Source organism: Chelon labrosus (genome assembly GCF_963514085.1).
Source record: "Chelon labrosus genome assembly, chromosome: 19".
Lineage (NCBI taxonomy): Eukaryota > Metazoa > Chordata > Actinopteri > Mugiliformes > Mugilidae > Chelon > Chelon labrosus.
In genome coordinates, this window is record NC_140352.1 from 7094552 (window position 1) to 7122080 (window position 27529).

The 27529-nt window shown below is 41.4% G+C and overlaps 1 protein-coding gene across 1 annotated transcript in view; it reads left to right on the forward strand.

The window, feature by feature from the left end:
* Window positions 1-2626: 2626 nt before the first annotated feature.
* polr3a (polymerase (RNA) III (DNA directed) polypeptide A) overlaps window positions 2627-27529 on the forward strand; it is a 32408-nt gene continuing 7505 nt past the window's right edge. The window contains exons 1-26 of the mRNA XM_084567357.1: window positions 2627-2819; window positions 3328-3463; window positions 4107-4244; window positions 4663-4834; window positions 4935-5089; window positions 5939-6178; window positions 6552-6714; window positions 7034-7170; window positions 7259-7362; window positions 7454-7595; window positions 12375-12515; window positions 12638-12707; window positions 12933-13060; window positions 13146-13284; window positions 13590-13754; window positions 13846-14018; window positions 14716-14827; window positions 15603-15721; window positions 16135-16272; window positions 17545-17715; window positions 20801-20914; window positions 23795-23881; window positions 24459-24541; window positions 26094-26264; window positions 26623-26716; window positions 26849-26941. Of these exons, the coding sequence (XP_084423483.1) occupies window positions 2776-2819; window positions 3328-3463; window positions 4107-4244; window positions 4663-4834; window positions 4935-5089; window positions 5939-6178; window positions 6552-6714; window positions 7034-7170; window positions 7259-7362; window positions 7454-7595; window positions 12375-12515; window positions 12638-12707; window positions 12933-13060; window positions 13146-13284; window positions 13590-13754; window positions 13846-14018; window positions 14716-14827; window positions 15603-15721; window positions 16135-16272; window positions 17545-17715; window positions 20801-20914; window positions 23795-23881; window positions 24459-24541; window positions 26094-26264; window positions 26623-26716; window positions 26849-26941 (3429 nt within the window). The 5' untranslated portion in view covers window positions 2627-2775. The remainder of the gene's footprint in view (window positions 2820-3327; window positions 3464-4106; window positions 4245-4662; window positions 4835-4934; window positions 5090-5938; window positions 6179-6551; window positions 6715-7033; window positions 7171-7258; window positions 7363-7453; window positions 7596-12374; window positions 12516-12637; window positions 12708-12932; window positions 13061-13145; window positions 13285-13589; window positions 13755-13845; window positions 14019-14715; window positions 14828-15602; window positions 15722-16134; window positions 16273-17544; window positions 17716-20800; window positions 20915-23794; window positions 23882-24458; window positions 24542-26093; window positions 26265-26622; window positions 26717-26848; window positions 26942-27529) is intronic.

Here is a 27529-nt window from a genome sequence, read left to right on the forward strand (position 1 = left end):
AGCTACACACTATCTGCTCATTACTTAGTCATTAGCAGGGGCATGGTTTTAAAGGAGGGAGGGATCAATCAATTGTCATGGGTCAATGTTTTGCAGCCCCATTATGAACCTTGGGTGGCTCTGTAAATTAAGCCCAGTAATTACTCATGTTAATTACACAAAGATGGTGGTCACATTGATCTACGAATATACAAATACAATTTTTTTATTATTGTTATTTTGCATAATGCAAATGGTGCGATGAGGAGCAAACACCGGGGGTTGCATTTTTGAGCGTCTGAAAAAGACTCTCTCGGCTCCGAGTGGCTTGTAATCATTTATTTATTCCACTGTGTATTTACAGACAAAAGAATAATTGGGGGGATAGATTATTCATGTCATTTATCTAACAAACAACCAACGGTTAGCCACCTTTTTTTTTTTTTTCTTCCCTGTGTTCAGCTGTGCTGTGTATTGAACATATTTTTCACCATCTCCTGGCTTAAAAGACTCAAGGATCGTTCGGTTTAATTGAAAAACTAAATTTAAATAAATAAATCATCCGGGGATTGCTGCAGAAACCAATTATTATGATTATTATTATTATTGATTAATCCTGCAGATTTGGTGTAAATCTGCAAAGTGCTTTTATCTGGTCATTATATGCTCATTATATACTGTAAAAGCTGCATAATTTATCCAAGTGCATTTGTCTGAATCTAAATCTAACAAAGTAACGAGCAGGGACCAAATCCCTGGCTTCTCTGTCCGGAGGGAGACTATAGATCTCAGATTTGAGTAGTCTGAGATATTAAATTCCTCCACTGGGAGTGTGTGTGTGTTTCTCTCATGATTGGACGGTCATAAGCCCTGTGTACTGTGCTTGATACGCAGATTTGTACTCAAGAGGCACTTTAAAGGGAGATCACTGAGCTGCCCCCTCGTGCTATTCTAACCACCAGTCCCTCAAGTGTGCGCTTGGGATAATTTCTTATGCTTGTTACTTATATTTTTTACCATTTCTCTTATATTCTATACGCCACATACTGAGTCACAGAAACCGAGGTCTTTGGGGAACTGCTGTCTCCCAAACGCAGACTGAGATGGAGCCCGGGAACACATTTGAACACGACGTTAGAGGCTCAATTAGAGGCCTTCTCTGATCTAAGTGGCAGCAGAATTAGAAAATCAGATTCAGTCAGGCAATTTTCACCGCACAAGCTGACAGAACAATTAATCAGCGCAAGCACGTCGTGGAAGGAAATGCTCATCAGGAAGTCATCAGTCGCCATCAGCGCTTCCGTGGCAGTGTGCGTCAAACGGCACAGGTACAACAGCAGGTTTGTTCAGGGGTCTGAGCCTCTCTCTCTCTCTCTGTGTCTGCTGCACCGTGCAGCCGTTGGAAATACTTTTGGTGCCATCTAGAGGATGGACTAGCAAATAAGGCTGTGCACGAGCCGTGAGGAAATACACCAATCAGCCAGAACATTAAAACCACTGACAGGAGAAGTGAATGACATTGACCGTCTTGTGACAATTTAATGTTCTGCTGGGAAACTTTTGGACCTGGCATTCATTCATGTGGATGTTACTTAGACATGTAGCACCCACCTAGACCTAGACCAGGCACCCCCACCCCATAGCAATGACACTCCTTGATGGCAGTGCAAAGTGTTGACCTGACCTCCAGATTCACTAGATCCCAAACTGATCAAGTATCTGTGGGACTATCCACGGAGGCCCCTCCCCTCAAAGGCCCCCCCACTAACAACATCCTTTTGCCAGACACCACAGGACACCCTCAGAAGACCCATGTCCATTCTCTGATGAGTCACAACTGTTTTGGAGGCACAAGGGAGACCTACACAATATTAGGAGGGTGGTCATAATGTTATGCCTAATCAGTGTATTCCACACACATGCAGAAACACATGCAGAAATATATCCATGCTATTATATTCACATCAAACATCACCACACACTTTTCTCAGTTGTGTTATTTCCAATCCCAGCTGTATATCTGAGGGATGTCTTTTGTAGAGGATGTCCTCTATAGTATTTTAGGGTTATTTCAATGATTTTTAGATTGTAGATAAAAGCAATTATCTTCTAACTAAACCGTCTTGGGAAAATGTACCAATTTCAGTCGCTAGGTGGCAGCACACAGTTCACACTGACTACGCTCTTCCGTCGGTGGCCTCTCTTTTGTTGGGCATGCGAGTGTGAGGCTTTCAGGTACTTTAAATAAACTCGGATTTTCTACTAATCTATAACAAAAACGCGTCTTCGTGTGCTTTACGTAACTTGCTGCAGGGGTTTAAATGTAAATAGCAACAACAAACAAACAAATCAATAAAAACGACTCGCTGACCATTTCACGTAAAGACATAAAATATACTTTTGGTAAAAAAAAAAAATATTACATTTTTTTTTTTTACACGCATTGTTTTCCTCATTTTCTATTTTTTTTAATCATCAATAATTAATATTTTAATTTAGGCTAAACACCACGTCATTTTTTTTTTTTTTTGCGTTACCTAAAAGTTAATAATAAACTTTATCTTTTTAAGTGGTAAAATTACAACATTACGTGTGGACCCTGAAGGCAGCGTCGCTGTGGCTCACATGCTATCAACACATCGCATGTTGCTGGAGCGCCGCTGTTAGCATTCTTCACAATATGGGAAGGGAAAAGTGACAGCATGCTACTTACCCGTACAGCTTAGCATGCCGGAGTGAGGACAGAACAACACTTTAGTTTCTTGTTTCGGGATCCGTTTAGAAGAAGCCGCCAAAATGGTGAAGGAGCAGTTCAGAGAGACAGATGTGGCTAAAAAAATGTGAGTGTAACAGACTGAGGAGCCCTGCTAGCTGGTTAGCTGACCGGCTAGCCACGCAGTCACTCTGCTGCAATGTGGCTAATATTGACAAATTGTGTAATATTTTAAAGTAATAAGAGTACGATAATAAAAGTGGTGCCCTAAAACAGCTAGAAAATGATTGTGTGCTAATAATTACTAGTAGTTTTTTAAGTTGGCTAACTTCACCTTGAAATTTATGGCGAAAATGTGACAGTTGAGCTAATGTTGTTTATTTTATTGGTGTATTAGCTACCAAGAAATGTCAGTAAACAAACCTTGCAAGCTTGCATCAACCAGTATATCAGTCATTAGAGGATTTATAGAGTAATTTCCTGTTTACTTCTCATCATTGCTTATAGTTTAGCTCTTGTTGGAGGGAAATGTGTTGCAACAGGAGTTCTGTAGTTGAGTTAGGAAGTTCTGCAGCTGTGGCAAATAAGCATCTTTTAAGATATTAACTCTGTGGTTGGTTCTTTACTGTTCACAGAAGCCACATCTGCTTTGGGATGAAATCTGCTGAGCAGATGCGTCAGCAGGCCCACATTCAGGTGGTCAGTAAGAATCTGTACAGCCAAGACACCAAGCACAGCCCACTGCCCTATGGAGTGTTGGACCACCGTATGGTAAGCTGTGGATGTACCAAAGAGATTTTTGCATTCGAATACTACATGATCTATTATGTTCTTTCATTTACACTGATCAGACATTGACTTTGAGCGTCTTGTGGCAATTCAATGTTCTGCTGGGAAACTTTTGGTCCTGGCATTCATTCATGTGGTTGTTACTTAGACATGTAGCAACCACCTAGACCAGACCAGGCACCCCCACCTGTGCAGAAGACCCCTCTGCCCAAGACAAATAAAGACGCAAGCAATGACACTCAAAAAAAAATAAAAAAAAAGACATGAAGAACAGCACAAGGTGTTGACCTGGCCTCCAAATTCACTAGATCCCAAACTGATCAAGTATCTGTCTTGAAAGCACAAAGGAGACCTACAAATATTGTTGGGCAGGTGGTCATAATGTTGTGCCTGATCGGTGTATACTGGTGCTGGACTGAGTCAGTCTACTTGTCGGACAGACATCGACAAAAACGCGTGTAGTATCATCTGCGTGCACTAAACATTTGTAGAATGAGTTGTGTTCGTCTATTTTGAGAAAAAAAATACATAGAAATATAGTTTCAGATTGTTTGATATAATCATCCGTTTAAGTGTGAAACTGCTGCATCTGATCTTCCTATTCCTCACGTTTTTTTTCCTGCAGGGCACCAGTGAGAAAGACCGACCGTGTTTGACGTGTGGAAAGAATCTGGCAGACTGTTTAGGACACTACGGCTACCTCGATCTGGAGCTGCCGTGTTTTCACGTCGGCTATTTCAAAGCCATCATCGGGATCTTGCAGGCAAGTCTGATTACTGCCGCGGTTAGAATAAGAGATCTTGCAAACGTTTCGTGGCGTTCGAGGGGAATGCATTAAAAAAAGTGGCAAGGGACGTGTTTTAACATAGTAATTTGGAGGCTCAAACCTCTGAAAAGAACATAGCAGATGGTCAATATGATGAGCAGAGATACAGTTTAAAGGCTCCTAACCTCCACCTCCATGTGAAGTGAGCAGAAATATCATTTTTCCTTTAGGTGTCACTAGAGTGTTAAAATTAAAGTGGTTTAGAGAATTCTGTGTATGTTTTAGTTCAGTCTTTTCAGTCATCCAAATAAATAATGGTACATATAAATCAGAATGAAAAGACATAAAATTAGCCTTTGTTGTATTGTTATTATAGCCTTAATGCTTCTAATGTAATATTTTGTCTTGCATCCAGATGATCTGCAAGACCTGTTCGAGCATAATGCTGACGAAAGAGGAGAAGCTGCAGTTCACGGATTTCTTGAAACGGCCTAACCTGCCCTATCTCCAGAAACGGGGGTTGAAGAAGAAGATCTCCGATAAATGCCGCAAAAAGACAATCTGTCTGAACTGCTCCGCTTTCAACGGTGAGGAGAGACATTCCAGCAGTGTCTGCCATCCTGACATGATATTTTGGTAAAGGCTGAGTCTTTTTTTTTTGTGTGTGTGTGTGTATGTGTGCTTCAGGACCTGTGAAAAAGTGTGGCCTGCTCAAGATCATCCACGAGAAGTATAAAACAACCAAGAAGGTGGTGGATCCTTTCGTGTCAGAGTTCTTGCAGTCTTTTGACATCGCGATTGAACACAACAAACTGGTGGAGCCTCTGCTGACCAGAGCACAGGTGAACTTTTTACTTTTTTTTTTACATGCTGTGATTGATGGGCCTGTCTAGAATCTAATCTACACTTTGTGCACCATTATTAGGCCACAGCATCTTTGCAATTTTGCTGCATCCTTCTAAAAGACTCTGAACAGATTTTGACTTTTCAGAGTCGGTTAAATTTTGCCTAAAGGAAAAGAAGCTGCTTAATAAGTATGCATACCTTCCTTGATATAGGGCAGGGGTCTTCAACGTTTTCCAGGCCAAGGACCCCCAAACTGATGGAGAGATGGAGTGGGGACCCCCTAATTATGTATATGTGTATTTAAAGGCAAACAAAAAATTTGCGACCCCCCCTGCAGTACCTCCTTGGACCCTCTAGGGGTTGCGGACCCCCTGTTGAAGACCTCTGATATAGGGTGTTGATCTCCTTAGGACACAACCTCCTTCATTACACAAATACACATTGCCTGATATGCTTAAATCCAATAAGCTTTCAAGTTTATACAGCTCGGAGTTGGGAAATATGCATAAAAATGGTGACATGGTCAAACTACTCACTTGTTTAATAATTTTGCACGTAGTGTAGTGTACGTTGGTAAAGTGGAATAAGTGTCTAATGCTGGTTTTGAATGATTAGTCAGATTTTTTTAGGTCCGTTTCTCACCAAGCAGATGGTGTTGGGCCCTAATTTCTCCCGTTGGCACTAGTCAACGGGAGAAATTAGGGCCCAACACCAAGGGTTGTCGTCCTTGAATTTTGTTCAAGTGCAACATTTTGCTCCCAGACACCATCGATGTGAGGTGAAGCCCAAGACAACCCTATATTTGGCCCTATTTCACCTTTTTTTTTCTTTCATCTCCTTTCTAGGAAAACCTGAACCCTCTGGTGGTGCTGAACTTGTTCAAGAGGATTCCCCAAGAGGACATCCCTCTGCTGCTGATGAACCCCGAGGCGGGGAAACCAGCTGACCTCATCTTCACGCGTCTCCTTGTGCCTCCTCTCTGCATCCGACCGTCCGTGGTCAGCGACCTGAAGTCGGGCACCAACGAGGACGACCTCACCATGAAGCTGACGGAGATAATCTTCCTCAATGATGTCATCAAAAAGGTCGGGATTACTTTAAATTGTATTCTGGATGTCGGCTAAGGCGTTTAACATTCAGATTTCTAGGCTGAGATGTAAACTTAGACTATTGATGGTGCTGAGGTGCTGCCTGTTTTTAGGCTATACATTTCTGCAGTGCACAGTATGTAGCACATGAGCTGTCTGTTCTCAACATATGAATTCAAGTCAAGAATATAGATTTCATAACTGCAAAGCATTACTTTCTATTGGGTTTTTATTAGCGGCGCCATCAGAGACTAGTCGCTGTTAACTTGACTTTCGTTAATACTTTACATGCCTTTACATTGTCAGATGTCTTATTCCGTCTCATTTTTCACGGAGACAACCCACTTTAGCAAACTTTTCTGTCCTCCAGCATCGTATGACAGGAGCGAAGACCCAGATGATCATGGAGGACTGGGACTTCCTCCAGTTGCAGTGTGCCCTTTACATCAATAGCGAACTTTCCGGCATCCCCCTCAACATGGCACCTAAGAAATGGACCAGAGGCTTTGTGCAGCGACTCAAGGGAAAGCAAGGTATCTATAAATATTACCTGATTTTGACTCAAATCCCAATGGCTACTATATAAAACAAACCTTAAAAAGTACCGAATATAAAATTCAAATAATCAGCACTGTAGGAAATATTCAGCAAGGGTGATTTAATTCAAACATCTCACTGACAGATGCATTTAGGTTTTTATTGGCTTTTAAATGTTACCATGTCAGATTTTGCCGGCCTGTATTAAAGTAATTTGGCGCTTGGCAGGTATTAATTTTGTGCTACTCTACTACAAGTCAGTGACTGAGCGTCTGAATTAGGCGGCTGACTGACTTATTCACCGTGTTAACTCAGGTCGATTCAGAGGAAACCTCTCAGGAAAAAGAGTGGACTTCTCCGGCAGAACCGTCATTTCTCCGGACCCAAACCTGAGGATCGATGAGGTGGCTGTTCCCGTGCACGTGGCCAAAATCCTGACGTACCCAGAGAGGGTAAGTCCTGCTGTATGGCTATGGCGCTAAATGACCGCTTTGTTGGCGTATGTGACACTACAGTTTCTGGATGTTGTACATTCTTCAGGTGAATAAAGCCAATCTGGAGCTAATGAGGAAACTCGTCCGCAACGGTCCAGACGTTCACCCCGGAGCCAACTTCATCCAGAACCGTCACACTCAGATGAAAAGGTAAATGCCGGCTGCGTCTCACTCTTAGAAAAAGCAGTTCTTATCTAATGGAAAAAAATGAATCCTGTCTGTTTTTTGTTTTTTGTTTTAGATTTTTAAAATATGGAAACCGTGAAAAGATTGCTCAGGAACTGAGGTTTGGTGACGTGGTGGAAAGACACCTGATAGACGGAGACATCGTCCTCTTCAATCGGCAGCCCTCTCTCCACAAACTCAGCATCATGGCCCACATTGTAAGTATAGTTGTTGACTTCAACGGTTTGTTAAACTCCTACAGTTTCATGATTATTTTTGTAAAAAGCTGAAAGGTTGTAACCCAGCAGAGCCACCAGCGGTTATTCATATTTATTATTGATGCATACAACTCTGCATAAAGGACTCATAAACAAGTTACACCATGGCATCACCTCATTGAATAAGGACCCTACAGACTATGTGAGACATCGATGGGGAAAAAGAGTTGAACATCGTGATAACAGAGGACATGTGGCTGAACGCCTGGGAAACCCAGTCAACTTCCACCAACTCCAGGGCTTGGAGAAACTTCTGTTGGAAAAGCTTAATTAGTTTTTAGGTTTTTTTTAACAACTCCCAAGCAGAAGTCCAAACAGACTGGCACACAACTAGCCTGCTGGAGAGAATGTGGAGAGGTATCCGCTGATCAGGCCCATGTTTTTTTGGTCTTGCCCCTCCATCCAGTCTTTCTGGAGGGAAGTGGCAAAAATTATTTCAAAGGTTCTATGTTTCAATATGAATGTATTATTCACAACTCTCTATCTTGGGAATATACAGCTGGGATAAGCTCCAGCAGACCCTGCAACCCTTCACGGGAACAAGTGGTTACAGAAGATGAATGAATGAATGAATGAATGAATGAATGGACTGAGAAAAGCTGATATGTACCTTCTTAGGGTCTTGCTGGCTGCAAGTAAAAAGGCCATCACAAAATGTCCGATTATAGAATGAGCGTACTGCGTCTTTCTGTCCTCCAGAGTCAAACTTGTCAAGTCTGAACCGGTGTTAAGTTCGTCTAAGACAAGACGTTGACGAGCTAAAACTTATATCTGCTTACAAAACGTGTGCACAATATCTTTGTATGGACTGACTGTCTTTCAAAATGTCATTAGACTGGATAAGGGCCATTTGCCTATCTGATCTCAGGTGGTTTCTTCTTCTTCTTCTGGAATTTTTGGCAGTTTTGACGCTACAGGGCTTATTACTGCCCTCCGCAGCTGACTATGAAGTTAAATAAGTCTTATCTAAGTACTTTACAAGTTGCATTTTTGCAGCAAATGAAGTTATTGCCTTACAACTTTTTACTAACACATATTTAACCAATGTGGATTAGAGTGTGTAGTGGATTAGCATGTATCAAAACTAAATTTGTACATAAATGAAGTTACTGGAATGAATCCTTTTGTGTTTAAGTCCAAATCCAAAGTAATACAGTAAACCATTCAAGCTGCAAGCCTGTAATTTATTGATTAAGATTTGAAATGGTATTTTGCTTCAATACACTTAATGGATTTACCTCATTATGTTGAGACACAATTATGATCCTATCCCAACAATGGAAAACTATTTAGTGCATATGAAATGGCTGCAGATAAAATAAGACTATGCACTTTGTATCAGTCCCTAATAATGTGTGTGAGACACAGAGCTGGCCAAAACATGAGTATATTCAGGTGGTTTAAAGAAAAAAAAAAAAGGGGGTTTATTTACCCAAAATGCAAAAAAGTGCTAAACAGAACAGACAGAAATAAACTCAACAAATGGACCTAACAAAATGAACACAGTGGGTCAAATCATTGGCATGCATCAAGCAGAGAAAACATCACAAGGAGATTGTAGAAACTACTAAAATTGGGTTAAGAACTGTCCAACGCATTATTAAAAACTGGAAGGATAGTGGGGAAGCATGGCATCAGGGTAAGAAGAGAGGCAGATGAAGTGATGCACCCATTATTCCTAGTGCCTACTGTACAAGCCTGTGGGGGCAGTGCTATGATCTGGGGTTGCTGCAGTTGCTCAGGTCTAGGTTCAGCAACATTATGTTGCCCAAAGAATGAGGTCAGCTGACTACCTGAATATACTGAATGACCAGGTTATTCCATCAATGGATTTCTTCTTCCCTGATGTTCACGGGCATATTCCAAGATGACAATGTCAGGATTCATGGGGCTCAGATTGTGAAAGAGTGGTTCAGGGAGCATGAGACATCGTTTTCACACATGGATTGGCCACCACAGAGTCCAGACCTTGAACCCCAGTGGGAATCTTTGGGATGTGCTGGAGAAGGCTTTGTGCAGTGGTCAGACTCTCCCATCATCAATACAAGATCTTGGTGAAAAATGAATGCAACACTGGATGGAAATAAATGTATATAGTGGCTGATCAGACCACATAGACACACTAGGGCAGGGGTTCCCAAATGCACCCAATCCCTCACACCTTAAATAAAAAAAACCTGCTGAAACCTTCGAAAGGGATTAATAAAGTCATCCGCATAGATACATGCATAGATACATAGATTATTTTCAGCCGTGTTAAAAAAAATTGCAGCAACTTTAAATGACCGTGGAGCTAAGATAACCCCATCATCATAACACAGCGGTTATGGAAATAGGAACGCCAATAATTTGAATGTTCCACACGACCCACAACATATATAACGAAGAGCATGGGCTCAGGAACAGATATCTTATCCGACAGTTTGCCTGATTTCAGCCCTTTGATCATATTTGCAAAAATGAATCACGTAAAAGGCCACAAGCGTAGAAGGAGATAACTTCTTCCCGCCATTACATATTTCATCTCGCGCGCACTACACAATGGGAATGCCTGCGCTAGGGGAAACAGAGACTCACTACACTAACAGTTAACATCTAAATAAACAAAAAAAAAAATATTAAAAATCTTCTCTGATCAAACAAAGCTATTAACAAAAAGAAATACCAACATTTTATATACTATTAAGAAAATAAACAAAATAGCCAAACTAAGTTAAATCCCACTCCCCCTGAGGTTTTGGTGAGGTGGTGCAGTCCGAGCAGCCAAGCCTATTTAGCATGACCGACTCGATTACGCATCCTTTTTGCGCCAGGTCTTCCGGATACGGCACCACAAGCGGACCCCACCAACGCTGGTAACTCCCAAAAGAAATAGAAATTAACGCAAAAGTTAAACTGGTTAATCTATACAAGTGTTAACTAAATGTTTGCACCCAAATAGAATATAAATGCAATGTGTGAAACGAAACCCGCGGCATGTCTTTTGTCGGTAAACTATACGGAACGTGTAAAATGAAGAAAAACATTTAAAGCAAAGTAACTGAGAATACAAATGAACTACAAATTAAAGGTGTCAGTGCCAGGGGGTCACCGACTTTTCCTTTTGTTGTGTGGCTGTGGATGCAGTTATCACAATGCGAATAAATCAGATTTATAGTGAACGGTTTGCTTTCAAGCTAACTTTGCTAGCTAGCCAACGTGAAGCTAGTTCACGTTACGTCTGGAGTCTTTTCCTTCGGGTTATAAACAACTCTCTTAAAATACTTCAAACTCCATTATCTGAAATAATCAAGAGACAAACATTGGGTTTTAAAAAGTGACAGGAAAGTCAATTTTATTTAGTGAACAACACAAATAACTTCACGTGCTACGTTAGCGCTGTTTCCTTAGTCACGTTAATTCAGACCAGAGCAGGGGAGCGACAGGTGGGGAGGCGCTTTCTGGTTGAACAGGAAAAACACCACAAGCGTTGTTTGGGGCGTATAGAAATATTTGCATGGCAGATCAGAAGATCCTGGCAGGCCGTTGTAATATTAACGTTGTATGGGAAACCCTGAGTTCTGTCCTAACATGCACAGGCATACAAGTTATCTCTGGAATATGTGTTGAGGCATCGTGGTGCTTCTGAACATCACCTATCAGGCTCCTCTCCTGTGGAACCAGCTCCCAGTCTGGGTTCGGGAGGCAGACACTCTCTCTATTTTTAAGGTCAGGCTTAAGACTTTCCTTTTTGATCAAGCTTATAGTTAGGGCTGGACTAAACCATCCCTTAGTTATGCTGCTATAGACCTAGGCTGCTGGGGGACGATGCACCACATGTCCTCCTTCTTTCTTCTCTCTCCTCTCTCGCATCCTCCACTTTCTCTTCTTGTGAGTATCTCTGGCCTGGAGTTGTGCGTTTCCTGTGGAGCTCTATACTACATCTGTTGTCCTGGTCTCATCAGCCTGCCCAGTCTTCATGGAATCCTGCAGTTATCCACTTCTACCTGAATGAACAATTGCTTCCTCTTACACTTGCAAACTGTCATGTCACATCATCAGTTTGTATCATAAGATTCCACATGTACGCTTTAGTCAGATATGTGTATCTATGACAGATGTATGTTTATCTTGCTGTTCTCTTCTCTCTTTCTTCTGTCTGTACCCGGCTGGCCTTAGGCAGATGGGTCCCTCCATATGAGCTGGGTTCTGCTCAAGGTTTCTTCCTGTTAAAAGGGAGTTTTTCCTTGCCACCGTCGCCTTCAGGCTTGCTCTGGGGGTTTCAGGCCGGGTTTTTGTAAAGCGTCTTGAGACGATTTGTATTGTTATTGACGCTATATAAATGAATTGAATTGAATTGGATTGTTTATTCATTTTATTTGAAATTTCGGAAAAGACGACGTGTAACATAACTCCCAAAATTAATGTTGTTAACGTTAGGTTACATAACGACATTTCCTCATGACATATCCTCACGCAATAGTCATGTTGTGACTTTTTGATATGTAGTATGACCAAAAAAAAAAAACAGATAAAATAAATTATGTTTTAACATTTACGGCGTGCACCTCCATGGCCACCACGTGGTCTACTTCTTTGATGGTGGTTGGCAAACCAGCTTCCAGGTGCATTAGCGCCCCCTACTGTGGATCCATAGATTTATTTATTTTTTTTATTTCACTGCAGCCTCTGTTTAGTTGCTTCTTTATAGACTCTTAAAGACTCTTCTCTATCTCACAGGCCAGAGTCAAACCTCACCGGACATTTCGCTTCAACGAGTGTGTGTGCACCCCGTACAATGCCGACTTCGATGGTGATGAGATGAACCTCCATCTACCTCAGACTGAAGAAGCCAAAGCTGAAGCCCTTATCCTGATGGGGGTACGTACCATCACCCTCTCACCTGTGTTGACACCGAGCAATGAAAAGCCATCTCCGCTTGCTGTACTTTAAAGAAAATTGCACTTTGACACGACCGATTGTTGTTGTTGTTGTTTTCTCAGACCAAAGCTAATCTTGTCACCCCGAGAAACGGCGAACCTTTGATTGCTGCTATTCAGGACTTTCTGACAGGTCAGTTCAGTGATTTGTGGCTGTCAATCACACATCACAGAGCTCAGTTTTTGTTTACTATGAGGCTCCTGCTGCTTTGAGTTGTACTTTATTTATTACTGATAAAAGCAAAAACTTGAAAAGTGCAAGTAATGTATAGCGGCAATATACTGTATTATATGAATATGTTAATAAAAGTGCTTTAATAGAAATAATTAATAACGTCTGACTTTTTCCACCACATAGCCGCTTACCTCTTGACTTTGAAGGACACCTTCTTCGACAGATCCAAGGCCTGTCAGATAGTGGCATCCATTCTTGTGGGCAAAGATGAAAAAGTCAAAATCTCTCTCCCGCACCCGGCTATAATGAAGGTATTCCACTACGCTGAGCATAACGGGCGTAATCTATCTCGATATTTGCACCCTGATGGCTAATATTGTACCGTGTTTCTGTCAGCCCATGGCTCTGTGGACTGGCAAACAGATCTTCAGTGTGATTCTGAAGCCAAGTAAAGAATGTCCCGTCAAGGCAAACCTGCGGACCAAGGGCAAACAGTACTGCGGCAAGGGGGAGGATCTCTGTCACAACGACTCATGTGAGTTTCTTTATCGGAGATATTCACTGAACAAAGCAGTCGGAAATGTTTTGTCATGAAGATGAACACTTTTTGTTGCATTTGAGGCCTAAGTACTTCTGTTTAAAGTTCCAAACATGTCTAGATACTTCTACATATCTTCAGCATAAGATGTTGTGTTTTTATTATATTGTAAAACACAAAATGTTCCTATCATGGTAATATTACTCCTGTGACATCACCTGTAGGACACCGTATGCGCTGTTCACCGTGTTGCTGCTTTCATTCTGGATCCAGTCTCATCACTTTTTACCTTCTTATCCCAGTTGTGGTGATTCACAACAGTGAGCTGATGTGTGGCACCTTGGACAAAGGCACCTTGGGATCCGGCTCCAAGAATAACATCTTCTACATCCTGCTGAGAGACTGGGGACAGCTTGAGGCTGCCAATGCCATGTCCCGCCTGGCAAGACTCGCTCCAGTCTATCTCTGTAGGTGGTCTACAAGCCTTTAACAACCGCCCTGTAGAGATATGGTGCACATTTAGAACTCTTATTATTGTTTTTTTTGTTATACTTGCAGCCAACAGGGGTTTCTCTATTGGAATTGGTGATGTGACACCTGGACAGGGTCTGCTGAAGGCCAAGCAGGACCTGCTGGATGATGGCTACGGGAAGTGTGACGAATACATCGAAGCCTTGGACACGGGCAAGCTACAGCAGCAGCCTGGCTGCACTGCAGAGGAGACTCTGGAGGTAGGCCTGCATCGTTTCAGCCCGTTTCAGACCTGGTATCGAGATTGGACCTGGCCATCTTCCAGTACAGGTGTTAAGACGTCCAAGACGCGTTGAGGGCACCCATTCATTAGAGACGGCTGCTTTTTACAACATTCTGCAAGGCTGCAAATGAATATGTGCTAATTGCGTGCAGAGTGCAAAACTTTGATTGAGTCGTGAGTGCTGGCTCGTGACGCATGTGGCGGCACATTGTGATGCCAGGTGTGAACACGTATGTAAAGATAGATCCTTGTGATCGTCTGAACTCTGCCCTGTCACGTGTCGTACGTACACCCAACCGTATTCATTCTTTTTCATTTGTTAGCTTCGTTTGCAACTCAAATGAAGCTAACGTTCTTCTACCACTTTGCGATGACTCACTTTGTGATGACTCTTGCCTGAAAAGGATAGGACGTCAATGTAGAACGAGGTCTGTGGTAGAATGATAGAAGTAGAGAAGGTGCCAGGAGAAAATGACTACTTTATGTCTAGTTTCATGTCTGCTGTAAGTATGTCCAGGTTCTTTTGACAAGTTGCTATTGAACAGATACAAAGACGACAGTGAAATATGATATATAACTGTCCCTGGCTTTATGTATAGCAGAAGAAAAAAAAGCCAAGATTGTGTGTCAGCCACCAAGGTTGGTTACATGTTCATGTCTCTGTCTGTCATTAGGCTCTTATCTTGAGAGAACTGTCCGTCATCAGAGACCGAGCTGGCAGCGCTTGTCTCAGGGAGCTCGACAAGAGCAACAGCCCTCTGATTATGGCTCTTTGTGGCTCCAAAGGTAAGCCAGCTGGAACACAAATACTATGACTATTGGTAAAATCATAATACGTATGTACACCGATCAGCCACAATATTAAAACCACCGACAGGAGAACTAAATAACACTGACCATCTTGTGACAATTCACTATTCTGCTGGGAAACTTTTGGACCTGGCATTCATTGGTGTGGATGTTACTTAGACATGTAGCACCCACCTAGACCAGACTAGACCAGGCACCCCCACCCCATAGCAATGACACTCCTTGATGGCAGCAGCCATCCCCAGCAGGATGCAGCCTGACACACACACAAAAACGCTTTAGGAACAACTAAAAAAAAATCATGAAGAACAGCACAAGGTGTTGACCTGGCCTCCAAATTCACTAGATCCCAAACTGATCAAGTTTTTTCTTTCTAACCAGACACATTGTCTGTACTGTACTGTCTGTACATTGTCCTTCCACAAAGAGGATTATGTTTGCTGCAAACTGCAGTTAAATTAGCCTTGGCCTTGTTTTTTGTCCCTCTACCAATTTGTTCCCTAACATATAACCAAGTGTGTGCAGGAAAAACACAATGTCCACAAGTGTAAACCAAGTGCTCTTTGGCCAAAATGTGTTTTAAACTAAAGAATCAAATCACTCTTTTCCATTTAAAATTGAATAAATCAGGTCTTCTGCTCATCAGGATGCTAAACTGTGACCTTTGCATGTGTTCTGTTTCCTGTATTTTCATTAAGATTCCCCCTTTTTGTTTGTCTTACTTTTGTTTGTGTCCTCTGTATACACACAGGGTCCTTTATTAATATCTCTCAGATGATTGCCTGTGTGGGCCAGCAGGCCATAAGTGGCTCTCGAGTTCCTGATGGTTTTGAGAACCGCTCCCTACCTCACTTTGAAAAACACTCAAAAGTAAGCATGTCATTTATTCGTTCTAATTATTCTCGTTGTGTATTGCTCAAAGGAACGATACACATTATGATTTGGATTTGTTCGTTGAGATTATATCTGATTGGGACTCATACATATTTCTTGGAAGTGGCAATAACACGGTCCAAGGTGAATGTCTCATGTCTGTAATTATGATTTTGGTCCTTTGTTGTGAATGCAGTGCGTCGTGTCCAGGCGCTGCTTTGGAACAGATGACTTTCAAGAGATTTGCTTGATTAAAAAAAGCATCAATGCATTTTCACGGTTCATTATATATATATATAACTGTTATAAGTAATATAATAATGAATGACATTTCCGGGAAATTCTGGCCTCACGCGTCTGCAGAGTACTCGGAAGCTTGCTTAATGGCTCACTGATGGTTTTCTCCACAGCTCCCCGCTGCTAAAGGCTTTGTGGCCGACAGCTTCTATTCCGGTCTGACGCCCACAGAGTTCTTCTTCCACACCATGGCTGGTCGTGAGGGCCTGGTGGACACTGCTGTGAAAACTGCAGAGACTGGATACATGCAGGTAATGCCCGTGGATTTACCCCCACCCTTCCTTAACACGTATTCCCACACTGAAATCAAATGGCTGGACAAAAGCATGTGTGCCCAACTGCGGTGGCCTTTGATGTCTTTATTGTTTCATCATTGGACCGTGGCGTGCATTTAGGAAATTAAATCTATTCAAATCTACTCAGACTAATGTTCACTGTTTGTAGGGAGCCAGTGTTTATTTTATTTTATTTGAATTGAATCCAGGTGACTGCCTTAATTTGCCAATATTGTCCAAACAACAGTTTTAGATGCAGATCGAATAACTGGCAGCACTAGCCCTAGCCCTAGCCCGAACCCACTTAGGTGCTGAACCACACATTTCCACTCAAATTCCAGGCAAATTAAATATATATACAAGTCTAAACACGTAGCCCTAGTGTGTCCCGTACTATTGGCTCGAGTTGAACCCCCAACAGCAGACGTTCAGTTGTTTTAGCATGGTGAATAGGCGGAGGAACGAGTCGCCGAGAGAGAGAGGCTGTTCAGAGCTTTTGCAGAACGCACAAAACAAAACTAAACAATAATATAGCTTTTATAGCTTCCCAGCCTCCCTGCTAATTCAGTTTTCCTTTTTGAGTAATTAAATCAAATCAAATCAGTCTTTATTGTCATTTTGACATACCTACACCTGCAGAATGAAATGACGTTTCTCTTGGAGATCTGTGCAGACTTGGCTAAAATAAGTAAAGTAAGGTTAAGTAAAGTGCGCTGTCCTCATCCCGGATCAGATTAGAAGTTCAGCAGTCTAATGGCTTGTGGAAGAAAGACGTCTGTTGGTTCTGCTTTTAATGCTTCTGTGTCGTTTGCCTGATGGCATCATTTTTAAGAGTTCATTGATAGGGTGAGAAGGGTCTCTGACGATGTTTCGTGCCCTATTTCTGCACCGGCTCTGGAATAGTTCTTGGGCATAGGGCAAGGAGACTCCAGTTACTTTATCTGCTCCCCTCACTACCCTCTGCAGGACCTTCTTGTCTGCCACCGGACAGCTGGAGTACCACGAGTATATAGAGTATAGATGGTATAAATAGTTATTTCCTCTCACACAGATGCAGCCAGAAGATCATTGGTTGTAGTCTTTATTGTGTATTCAGGTGCAACTTGACTGTGCCTCAACTTAATAGGGTTGCTTCTCATATAATATATCTACCTGGACCATCATAGGGCCTCCAGGTCAGCACAATGTCCCTGAATATGTCTGTTGCATTCGTCTCCGTGACGTCTGTTGTGTTTGATGTTTGGACAGAGACGCCTGGTGAAGTCTCTGGAGGATTTGTGCTCGCAGTATGACCTGACTGTGCGCAGCTCCACGGGGGATATCATCCAGTTTATATACGGCGGCGACGGCCTGGACCCCGCTGCTATGGAAGGAAAGGATGAGCCGCTCGAGTTTAAGAGAGTCCTAGACAACATTCGGGTGAGTTAAAACGAGAGTCGGCAGTTCACGAAGGTATTTTTGCTTTTTTTTTTCAAGGTTTCAGTGTTTTGATTGTCAAAAACACGAGGCACATGAAAGAGAGTGAAATTAAGTCCTGAGGTTCAGTGTCAGCACAGTATGAAGGATAAATAAAACGAAGATCTACTGAAACAATCTAGAGAGCAGCAGGGATAAAAACAACAGTGCAAATTAAAGTACATGTGAGAATTAATAAATATATATTGCACATGAAAAGAGAGATTTCCAGAATCCTTTTCAAGCATCCACAAAAATATGAATATATGCTTTACAAACTACTTTGAATAAAACTAATCTAGAGGGATATCTTCTCGTCTTCTGGAGGTCATTAGTTTATCTCCTGAAGGCATGTTGTCAAAGATGATGAAGCCCCTTTTCCAATTAGTCTAGATGAATAAAATCAATCACTTTGTGGTTAGGCTCAAAGAGTACTACCTGGTTCTGATTGATGTTTATCGCAATGCATTCATATAAACAATGATTATACCTTTATCTGATTAATTTTTTTTAATGACAAGTATGTAAGTCTATAGTGTTACTTGGGTTCTGATGAGTCTGCGATCGTGGCTTTCAGCGTCAGAACAGACAAAGGTTAGATCTGTCGTCAGCCCTGCACAGAACAAATGTTTCTCTGTATCATAGCAGTGGCTTAGTGTCGCCGAATGAAAGCTGGAGAAACGAACACCTGCATGGATGTTCTCTCACTGCAATCAGTGAAACAAACAGGAGCTGAGTAGCTGAGTTTACTTCTTTAATGACAGGTTTTGCAGCATTTCAGACTCCCAAGTGTTTAGCTTGATTTTCTTTGTAAGATAAATAGATAGACCACCTTTAGCTTTGATTACGGCACATGTTCGCTGTGGCATTGTTTCGATAAGCTTCTGCAATGTCACCAGATTTATTTCCATCCAGTGTTGTATTCATTTTTCACCAAGACCTTGTATTGATGATGGGAGAGTCTGACCACTGCACGAAGCCTTCTCCAGCACATCCCAAAGATTCTCAATGGGGTTAAGGTCTGGACTCTGTGGTTTCCAATCCATGTGTGAAAATGATGTCTCATGCTCCCTGAACCACTCTTTCACAATCTGAGCCCCATGAATCCTGACATTGTCATCTTGGAATATGCCCGTGAACGTCAGGGAAGAAAAATCCATTGATGGAATAACCTGGTCATTCAGTATATCCATGTAGTCAGCTGACCTCATTCTTTGGGCAACATAATGTTGCTGAACCTAGACCTGAGCAACTGCAGCAACCCCAGATCATAGCACTGCCCCCACAGGCTACAGTAGACACTAGGCATGATGGGTGCATCACTTTATCTGCCTCTGTTCTTACCCTGATGCCACCATCACTCTGGAACAGGGTAAATCTGGACTCATCAGACCACATGACCTTCTTCCATTGCTCCAGACTCCAATCTTTATGCTCCCTAGCAAGTTGAAGCCTTGTTTTCCAGTTAGCCTCACTAATTAGTGGTTTTCTTAAGGCTGCACAGCTGTTCAGTCCCAATCCCTTGAGTTCCCTTCTCATTGTACATGTTGAAATGTTCTTACTTTCACTATTAAACATAGCCCAGAGTTCTACTGTTGTTTTTCTTCAATTTGATTTCATCAAACGTTAAGTGATGAGCAGTCACGATCAATCAGGATTTTTTTTCCTGGAAGACGATGGTTCTCCACTATCCTTCCAGTTTTTAATAATGCGTTGGACAGTTCTTAACCCAATTTTAGTAGTTTCTTCAATCTCCTTAGATGTTTTCTCTCCTTGATGCATGCCAATGATTTGACCCTTCTCAAACATCTTTTCCACGACCACAGGATGTGTCTTTAGACATGGTTGTTTAAGAAATGAGAAGCTACTCATTGCATCAGTTGGGGTTAAATAACTTGTTGCCAGCTGAAAGATAATCACCCATGCAGTAATTATCCAATAGGAGGCTCCTACCTTTTTGCTTGGTTAAATCCAGGTGGCGACTTCTTTTTTGGCCAGGCAGTGTATATAAACAATACCCAAATATAATATAAATACGAAGCAGTAGCAGCAAATAGTACCAGAGCAACCGCAGGAAAGTGGTTATTAACGTATACGTATTTTTCGTATCCCTGAAGGAGCAATCTTGTAATCCTAATAGAAAACATATGACATTTACCAGGATTTAATGAAGCCTTTAAACACAAGGATTAGAAAGTAGAAAACAACAAAAACTAAATTATTTAGGCTTTCTGGTGCTGTTGAAGGTTTCTTTGTAATCACAGTGGTAACATAGCCTGCATGTACAATTACACTGATGTAATAAAAACGATTGGGATTGCGATTGGGAATGTAGCTTCAATCTATGTCTTCACAATGTCCATGTGAGTGGAGCCTTTCTCTAAAGGAAATCAAAAATAGATTGACTGTAGCCCTCAGCCCTTTCTCTGTTTTCTTGTCATTACTGTGTGTGTGCGTGGTAACTGATAGCATAAAAGACTGATCTCGGAGAGGAGGAACTCTGCAAGAAAAGCCTCTGTTTTTTACGTTCACTCGTTATTGGCAAGGCTATTTTTGTCAAATATTATACAAGCGCAATGCAAGCTGATATATATATTGCAAAAACAACAGATTGAACACGATAAAAGTGTTATGTGGTCGCCTGTGTTCGTCATCCATCTGCCTGTATCCGTTAACAGCGATGCAGCTACTATCCATCTGGTAAGAGGCCTGATTACGATGTAATGGTAGCAAAAGCCCCAGCCTGTAAATGGAGATCACAGTGGATATAATGAGATGGTCAATAGTTCATTTTTGTTTCGTGTCCGCGTTGAAGCAGTTTCAGCTGTAATTAGGATCAACTGTCAGGAGCTGGTGCTTAGCCAGTCCAGGTCATTATATACCCGCAAAATGAACAGTGTCACATGTTGAAGGCGTTTGCCACTCATCCCAACGGCTTCTTCAGTTTTAAATGACCAGCGGGGGAGTAATTGGAGGAATAATTTCAGGATTCCGCTTTTTCTCCCTAATTAATGGTAATCTAACAACCCATTTATGGTTTCCCTCCTAGGCGGTCTACACGTGTCCAGATCAGCCCGCCCTCAGTCAGAACGAGCTGGTCCTCACCGCCGATGCCATCATGAAAAGAGCTGACTTCCTGTGCTGCAGAGACAGCTACTTGGAGGTAACGGTGCACTCTCTGTCAAAGTCACATTGATTTATAAACAGTGCTGCTCAGAACTTTCTACATTTTTGCATAAAGGCGACTCAAAGCATCAGTGGTGTTTCACACAAGTCCTGAAAGTAGACAAAGAGAAGCCAATCAAGCAAATGAAACTGAAATATTATACCTCTGCTTTTATTTATTAAAGAAAATTGAATCATTTGTATGTATATCTCACTGTCTGTCATTTTGACTGACAGGGTCATAAAAATCCCATCATAATCTATTTTTACCCTTCACTTTAATTAAAAAAAAAAAAAAAGATAATAATGACACATTCAGTAGCATTTAATTTTCATTCATTTTTAATTAATTTTCAGTAGCGGTGGAAAAAAAGATTCGGCTCATATATCCGGCTATCAAAGACGACTGACTCAAGAATCATGAATCTCGACGTCTATTTAACCGGCTCAGTTGAGTCCTACCACGTTTGTTATGTATTCAATAAACGGCACCATTCAAACATCTTACATCTCACTCAGCAGAGAAACAAAACGTACTACCCGACTTGACCACTAGCAAACTAAGGCACTCAGACACTCACTCACGTACGCGCAATACGCAGAGAAACGAAACATAACCGACTCATAACCGCTGCTCGTGGATCCCTGCTTAACCGAGAGCAGGGATAAGTTTCGTTTCTCTGCCGAGCGAAGCGCCATTCTCATCTCAGAGAAAACACAAACGCACAAATTTTCAGTGGCCACGTTTACATGATCATAATGAACTGATAAATGGCAATAACAAGTAACTGTAATAATCCGTTGTGAGGTGTTTCTATGCTTTGTAATGTCTCGAGTGAAACACTTTCTTTCGCAGTCGGCCCATTTTGGGTCAAATGACTCAAGTGACTCGCACAACCCTGCTCACATCAGCGAGTGACTCAGAATGATCCGAATCCCTCGAAAGATCCGGGTTTTAAACTTCTAATCAAGAGAGACAAGAGCCAGTTATATGCTCACTCGCCACCAAGTGGTCAGGGGTGTGAATTGCAATCTGTCAAAGTGACAGATTGCCTTCAGATTTTTCCGTCACCGTTTAAAAAAAAAAAAAAACGGTCCATGACGGAAAATATTCAGTTAACGCGACCCCTGGCATATCTATATGTGAGTTGCAAGAGTATGTGAACCCTTGTTTTCAGTATCTGCTGTGACTCCCTTGTGCAACTAAACGTTTCCGGTAACTGCTGGTCCGTCATCTACAGCGGCTTGGAGGAATTTTAGCCCATGCCTCAGTGCAGAACCACTCCAGCTCTGTTCCCTTTACCTTCTTTAAGGATTTGTGTGAAAAGCCGCTAATGTTTTGAAAATGTTGTAGAATGTGCTGAATAAAAGTATGATACAAATACCTTTTTTACAAGGAGGATGCATTACGTGTAATAGTTTTGATCTTTTAATGATTATTTTTTTGCTGAGAAACATATAATTATTGTTTTCTGCTTCATCTTTTAAAATGCCAGAGGGATTTAAGAGCAGTTGGGTTCATTGGTATGAATACAAAGGATGATTTGCTCCAGATTTGCCAGTGGCTGCATTTACATGGACACTAGTGTCTTGCTAAAAATCAGACAGAGCAAAAATGATGCCTCATTCAACCACTCGTTGTTGGAACAGACCAAACTAGAGAGAGTTTTCAGTTGGATTGAGAGCACTGGTGCAAGACTTTGATAATCCATCCATTCCTCTGGTTGACCGCCAGGTGACGCAACAAGTTTCTGCAAAGGACAGAAACACGGCGGTAGAAAAACAAGATGTTCACGCAAGTGTTTGAAAGGAGTGGGCGGAAAAAAACATGTTTTCGTCCCTGTCCACGTTGATCAGCCTTTTGTATTGTTAATTATATTCAGTGTTGTCAGCAAAGAAGGAGAAAGAAACGTCTTCTTTTATGTTTCCTTCACTGCACACTCCACTCTCCACAGTAGGCAAACACGGAGATACGGCACAAATACAAAAAGTTCATTTTATTTATCCATGTAAACATAGCCAGTGTTTCTTTCTTCTAGTCATATTTCCTGCAGCGAGAAACCCTCTGAAAAAAATCCCAACTCTGACATTACATCCACCTGTAACTGAGAATTAATTATCTTTTTCTACAAGGGTTAGGAAACTTTTGGGAAGCTTCGGTTTTGTTGGTTTAATTTTTCTGGCTCTGCTGTTCTGTTGTGTTTTTGTGATTAATGTGGTTAATAGTCCACAGAGATGTTCATCGCCCCTCCTGTGGTCACGGTGCAGCAATATAATTAAAAACGTATAATTTCAACTGTTTCCCTCCCCATCTCTTCCTATGGTTTTAATTATATAATGGGGTATAACAACATGGCAATTAGTGTAAAAAGTAATTACGCTTCCTTAAGAAAAAAAAAAAAGCTGTTGTCTGGGATGCAGCTATTAGAGAACAGAGACATCCTCAGCCATGAACTCTAAGCTTAATTACTGTGTGTGCTAATTGTTAATACTTGTGAACTTTTCCCTTCCCTCCTGTGAAGGAATTAACTGACACAGGCTCAGAGAAGTACCTGGAGGTACAGTGATTGAGCATGCTGGTTTGTGGTTTTTAACTGAATGAAGAATGGTGTGTCAGCGAACAGATAATAACTGTTGCTGTTTCGTTTTTTTATATATATATAATCTTCTGTCCTTGTACTCGGTTTGACGCTTCGACTTCTGACTCCTCTATTTGAAGCACTACTGATAGTTTTCAATACGGTGCATTCTCCACGTCTTGACTGTTCTGTACCTGTGCCTTCTAACAACTGCATGAGTACCATGTGTCAAGCTTTATGCAGTCTGCCTTTGCTCACGTTATTGAAAGTTAATTAATTCTCTCTGATCTCAACTATAGGAGATAAAGAAATTCATCAAGGGCGTTTCAGAGAGGATCAAGAAGACCAGAGACAAGTACGGCATCAATGACAACGGCACTAGTGAGGTAGGCCGCATAGATTAAGTTTACATACACTCCATTGCCAGTTTATTAGGTACACCAGTGAAAACCAATGCATTCAAATAAAACAGTCCTGCTCTAAAGGTTTTGGAGGTTGTGGTTTGTAGTACCGTTGAGTCGTAGTTTCAACATAAACTTATTTTTTTTAAGTGCAGGATTAATGCATTAGTTGTCACTAGTGTACCTATTGATCTGGCCAGTGCATAACTGGCCATTTTGTACTACTTTACCTTCATATTTCATCTTAAAAACAGTTTACCTTGCCTTGTTTGGTGTCATTCTTTTCAGCACAACCTCACATGTGTGACTTTACTGTTATTTTTTAATTTTAACCTACTGTACTAACACATCGGACCTAAAACCACGCTAAAAACATAAAATCAGAGCAGGAAAAACTTAGATTTTCCACTGTGGAAACCACAAACATGTTTAACGAGCTATTTTTTATAACTTAGAATGCAAATCTAAACTGTGAATTTCAAAAGCTTACGTAAAAATTTTGCAAACAACCAAGCTATTTACAACTGTTTACATTAACTGATCCCTGATCTTTGTATTGCAGCCCAAAGTTCTCTATCAGCTGGACCGTATCACCCCCACCCAGCTGGAGAAGTTTCTTGAAACCTGCAGAGACAAGTACATGAGGTATGAGGCTCGCGTCCCCGAGTGTTCTTCTGTGTCACGCGTTTACAAACCTAAATCTTGGATTGATTTTGTGTCCCCACACAAATGCACAAATGCAAAAGTTCTCATTGTTGTGTTAAACAGTGAACGGTTGCAGCATAGTTAGCTCACAGTTTTGCTTGGGTAATGAAACATGATAAGAGAAATGGAGGGACACTATGTAAATGAGCCACTAATGATGCTGCAAAATCCCTCAAAGTAAGTAAAGCCAGAGAAGATCTAGTTCATACGTCAAGCCAGGTGCTGCAGAGCTTGTTTGTATTGCACCAGTGTTTTGTATTAATTAATCATCCAGGCTTTGTGTAGAAAATAACTTTTTACATATGTATGATGAGAAGCTGTTTGATGCAACAGGTAAATTACTCTGTTGTATAATTAGTAGGTAGAACGTGTGTTCACACTGCAAACGAATGCTACAGGGAAGAGGGTGCAATCGGGCTGATACCACCCTCTCTAACCGGTCTCAGCTAAGTTCATTTCTTTCGCTACAGCGCGATTGCTGCTGGGATAAACGCTTCTAGTTTCAACCTAGGTGTGAAAGCACCTCTTAGAAAATCACGCAAGAAGTTACAATTGACCCTGAGGAGAACATTCAAGCCTGCACCAAACTTCTTTACAGCCGTTCCAAAAGTTGTCTAGACGTTTCACTCCAAACCTCACATTAACTCTGATTGCTGCACTGAAGGAAAAGCCTCGCGTCACAAAAGTCAGAAACCTTCCAGCTCCTTTTATCTCCTTAGGCGACAAATGGCCTTGAACCTGCTTTTCAGTCAGTTAGTTTTAAACCTGAGGAAATGGAGGGAGTCTGAACTACTGCCACATTTTAATAACTTCCTTTTAAATCCACTGTGGTGGTGTACAGAGGCACAGTTACTAAATTGGCGTAATTTCCCAAATACTTGACTGACCTGTGACATTTTGGTCACAGGAGCTGTGCTAGATTGTTGGAGCTCAAATTCAGATTTTAATTTGGTTATTTTTTTTCCAGCCTAAAATGAGAATTGTCAACAATAAGTTTTTATTTCTGTGTTTTTCTCTGTCTGCTAAACCGAGCTAAAGGCCGTTAAAGTAAGGATCAAGGTTTTTGGATCTGTTTCTTGTAAATAGCTCTGTGGTATACATCTTTAAGCCAAACTTTTGGACCTGTCATTCATTGGTGTGGATGTTACTTAGACATGTAGCACCCACCTAGACCAGACCAGGCACCCCCACCCCATAGCAATGACACTCCTTGATGGCAGCCGCCATCCCCAGCAGGATGCAACCACAAAAAAACATGGAGAACAGCACAAGGTGTTGATCTGGCCTCAAAATTCACTAGATCCCAAACTGATCAAGTGTCTGTGGGATGATCCACAGAGGCCCCTCCCCTCAGAAGGCCCATGTCCATTCTCTGATGATAACTGTTTTGGAGGCACAAGGGAGACCTACACAATATTAGGAAAGTATACAATAGTTCTGTAAAGTACTTAAGTTGTGAGCGTCGTTTGTTGTGATGTGTTTACCTGTACAGAGCCCAGATGGAGCCGGGCTCAGCAGTAGGAGCCCTGTGCGCCCAGAGCATCGGAGAGCCCGGCACTCAGATGACCCTGAAAACCTTTCACTTCGCCGGCGTAGCGTCGATGAACATCACCCTGGGGGTGCCTCGCATCAAAGAAATCATCAACGCCTCCAAGAACATCAGGTAGGATAAGTAATTACAGAGATGTACCTTTATGCTGCCTCGGTCAAAGCTGAGTGGAGGAGAAGAAAGAGAAGAAGAAGAAAGTGGCTGAGAGCTTTTTTGTCGATGTCTCCGGACATTCGTGGGAGATTATTGCTGCCAGATGGAGCACGAACTCATTCACGACCATCTTGTTCTCTGAATTGAATGGGAGCACTTCTTGCGTTTGACATTTTCTGCCCGTCGTCACTCTGAAAGGGCTTGACCCGCTGCCGTTGAGGCATTATGTTGATCAGGTTTCTAAGTGTCATTGTCAGTAATGCCTGCGCCCCTTATTTGTTTTAAATAATCAATTGAAAGTCTTCCACTCGCCCCGCAGCACTCCTATAATAACGGCCCATTTGGACATTGAAGACGACGCCGACTTCGCCAGGCTGGTGAAGGGGAGAATTGAGAAAACTCTTCTGGGGGAGGTATTCAGCTTTATCATTAAATGTGTGCCCTTAGATAAGAGCATGTGGCTAAAGGACACGTGAGACAAGTTGAAGTACTGTAATAAAGCCAAGTCCCCATTTCTTTTTTCTTATTTTTTTTGTCCTCTTCAGATTTCTGAGTACATAGAAGAGGTTTTTCTCCCAGATGACTGCTTCATCTTGGTGAAATTGTCTCTGGAGAGAATAAGGCTGCTGCGACTGGAGGTAAAACAACATTCTTATTTACACAGCCATCGCCAACAGTGGGTAATATAAGCTCATTTGAAGAAAGAGAAATAATGACTCCAACTATCAAATCATACTGTACAATGTCACAGATAAACACTTTAACCCTCCGGGATCAAGGGTGTAATTGTCTGTTTTTGACTACTTTTGATTTTACCTTATATTTCACCTTAGAAACTGTTTACCATAGACTTAGACATCATTCATCCACAAGGGAAATTGCTTGGTCACAGTAGCTCAGTTGCACATAAAGAAACACTCTTGAAAATAAAAAAATCGAATAAAATAAAAATCAAATAAAAATTTAATAAAATAAAAAATCAAATAAAAATGGAATAAAATAAAATGGAATAAAATAAAAAATCAAATAAAAATTAAAATCAAATCATAATAAAAATAAAATCAAATAAAATTCGAATAAAAATAAAATCAAATAAATCAAATAAAATATAGATAAAATGTAAGTAAAAATCTAGTAAAATAAAATAATTAATTTGAAACTAAAATCACTCCAAAAACAAAAAAATCGGGAGTAATTTAGATTAAAAAAACAAAAACAAAAAAACA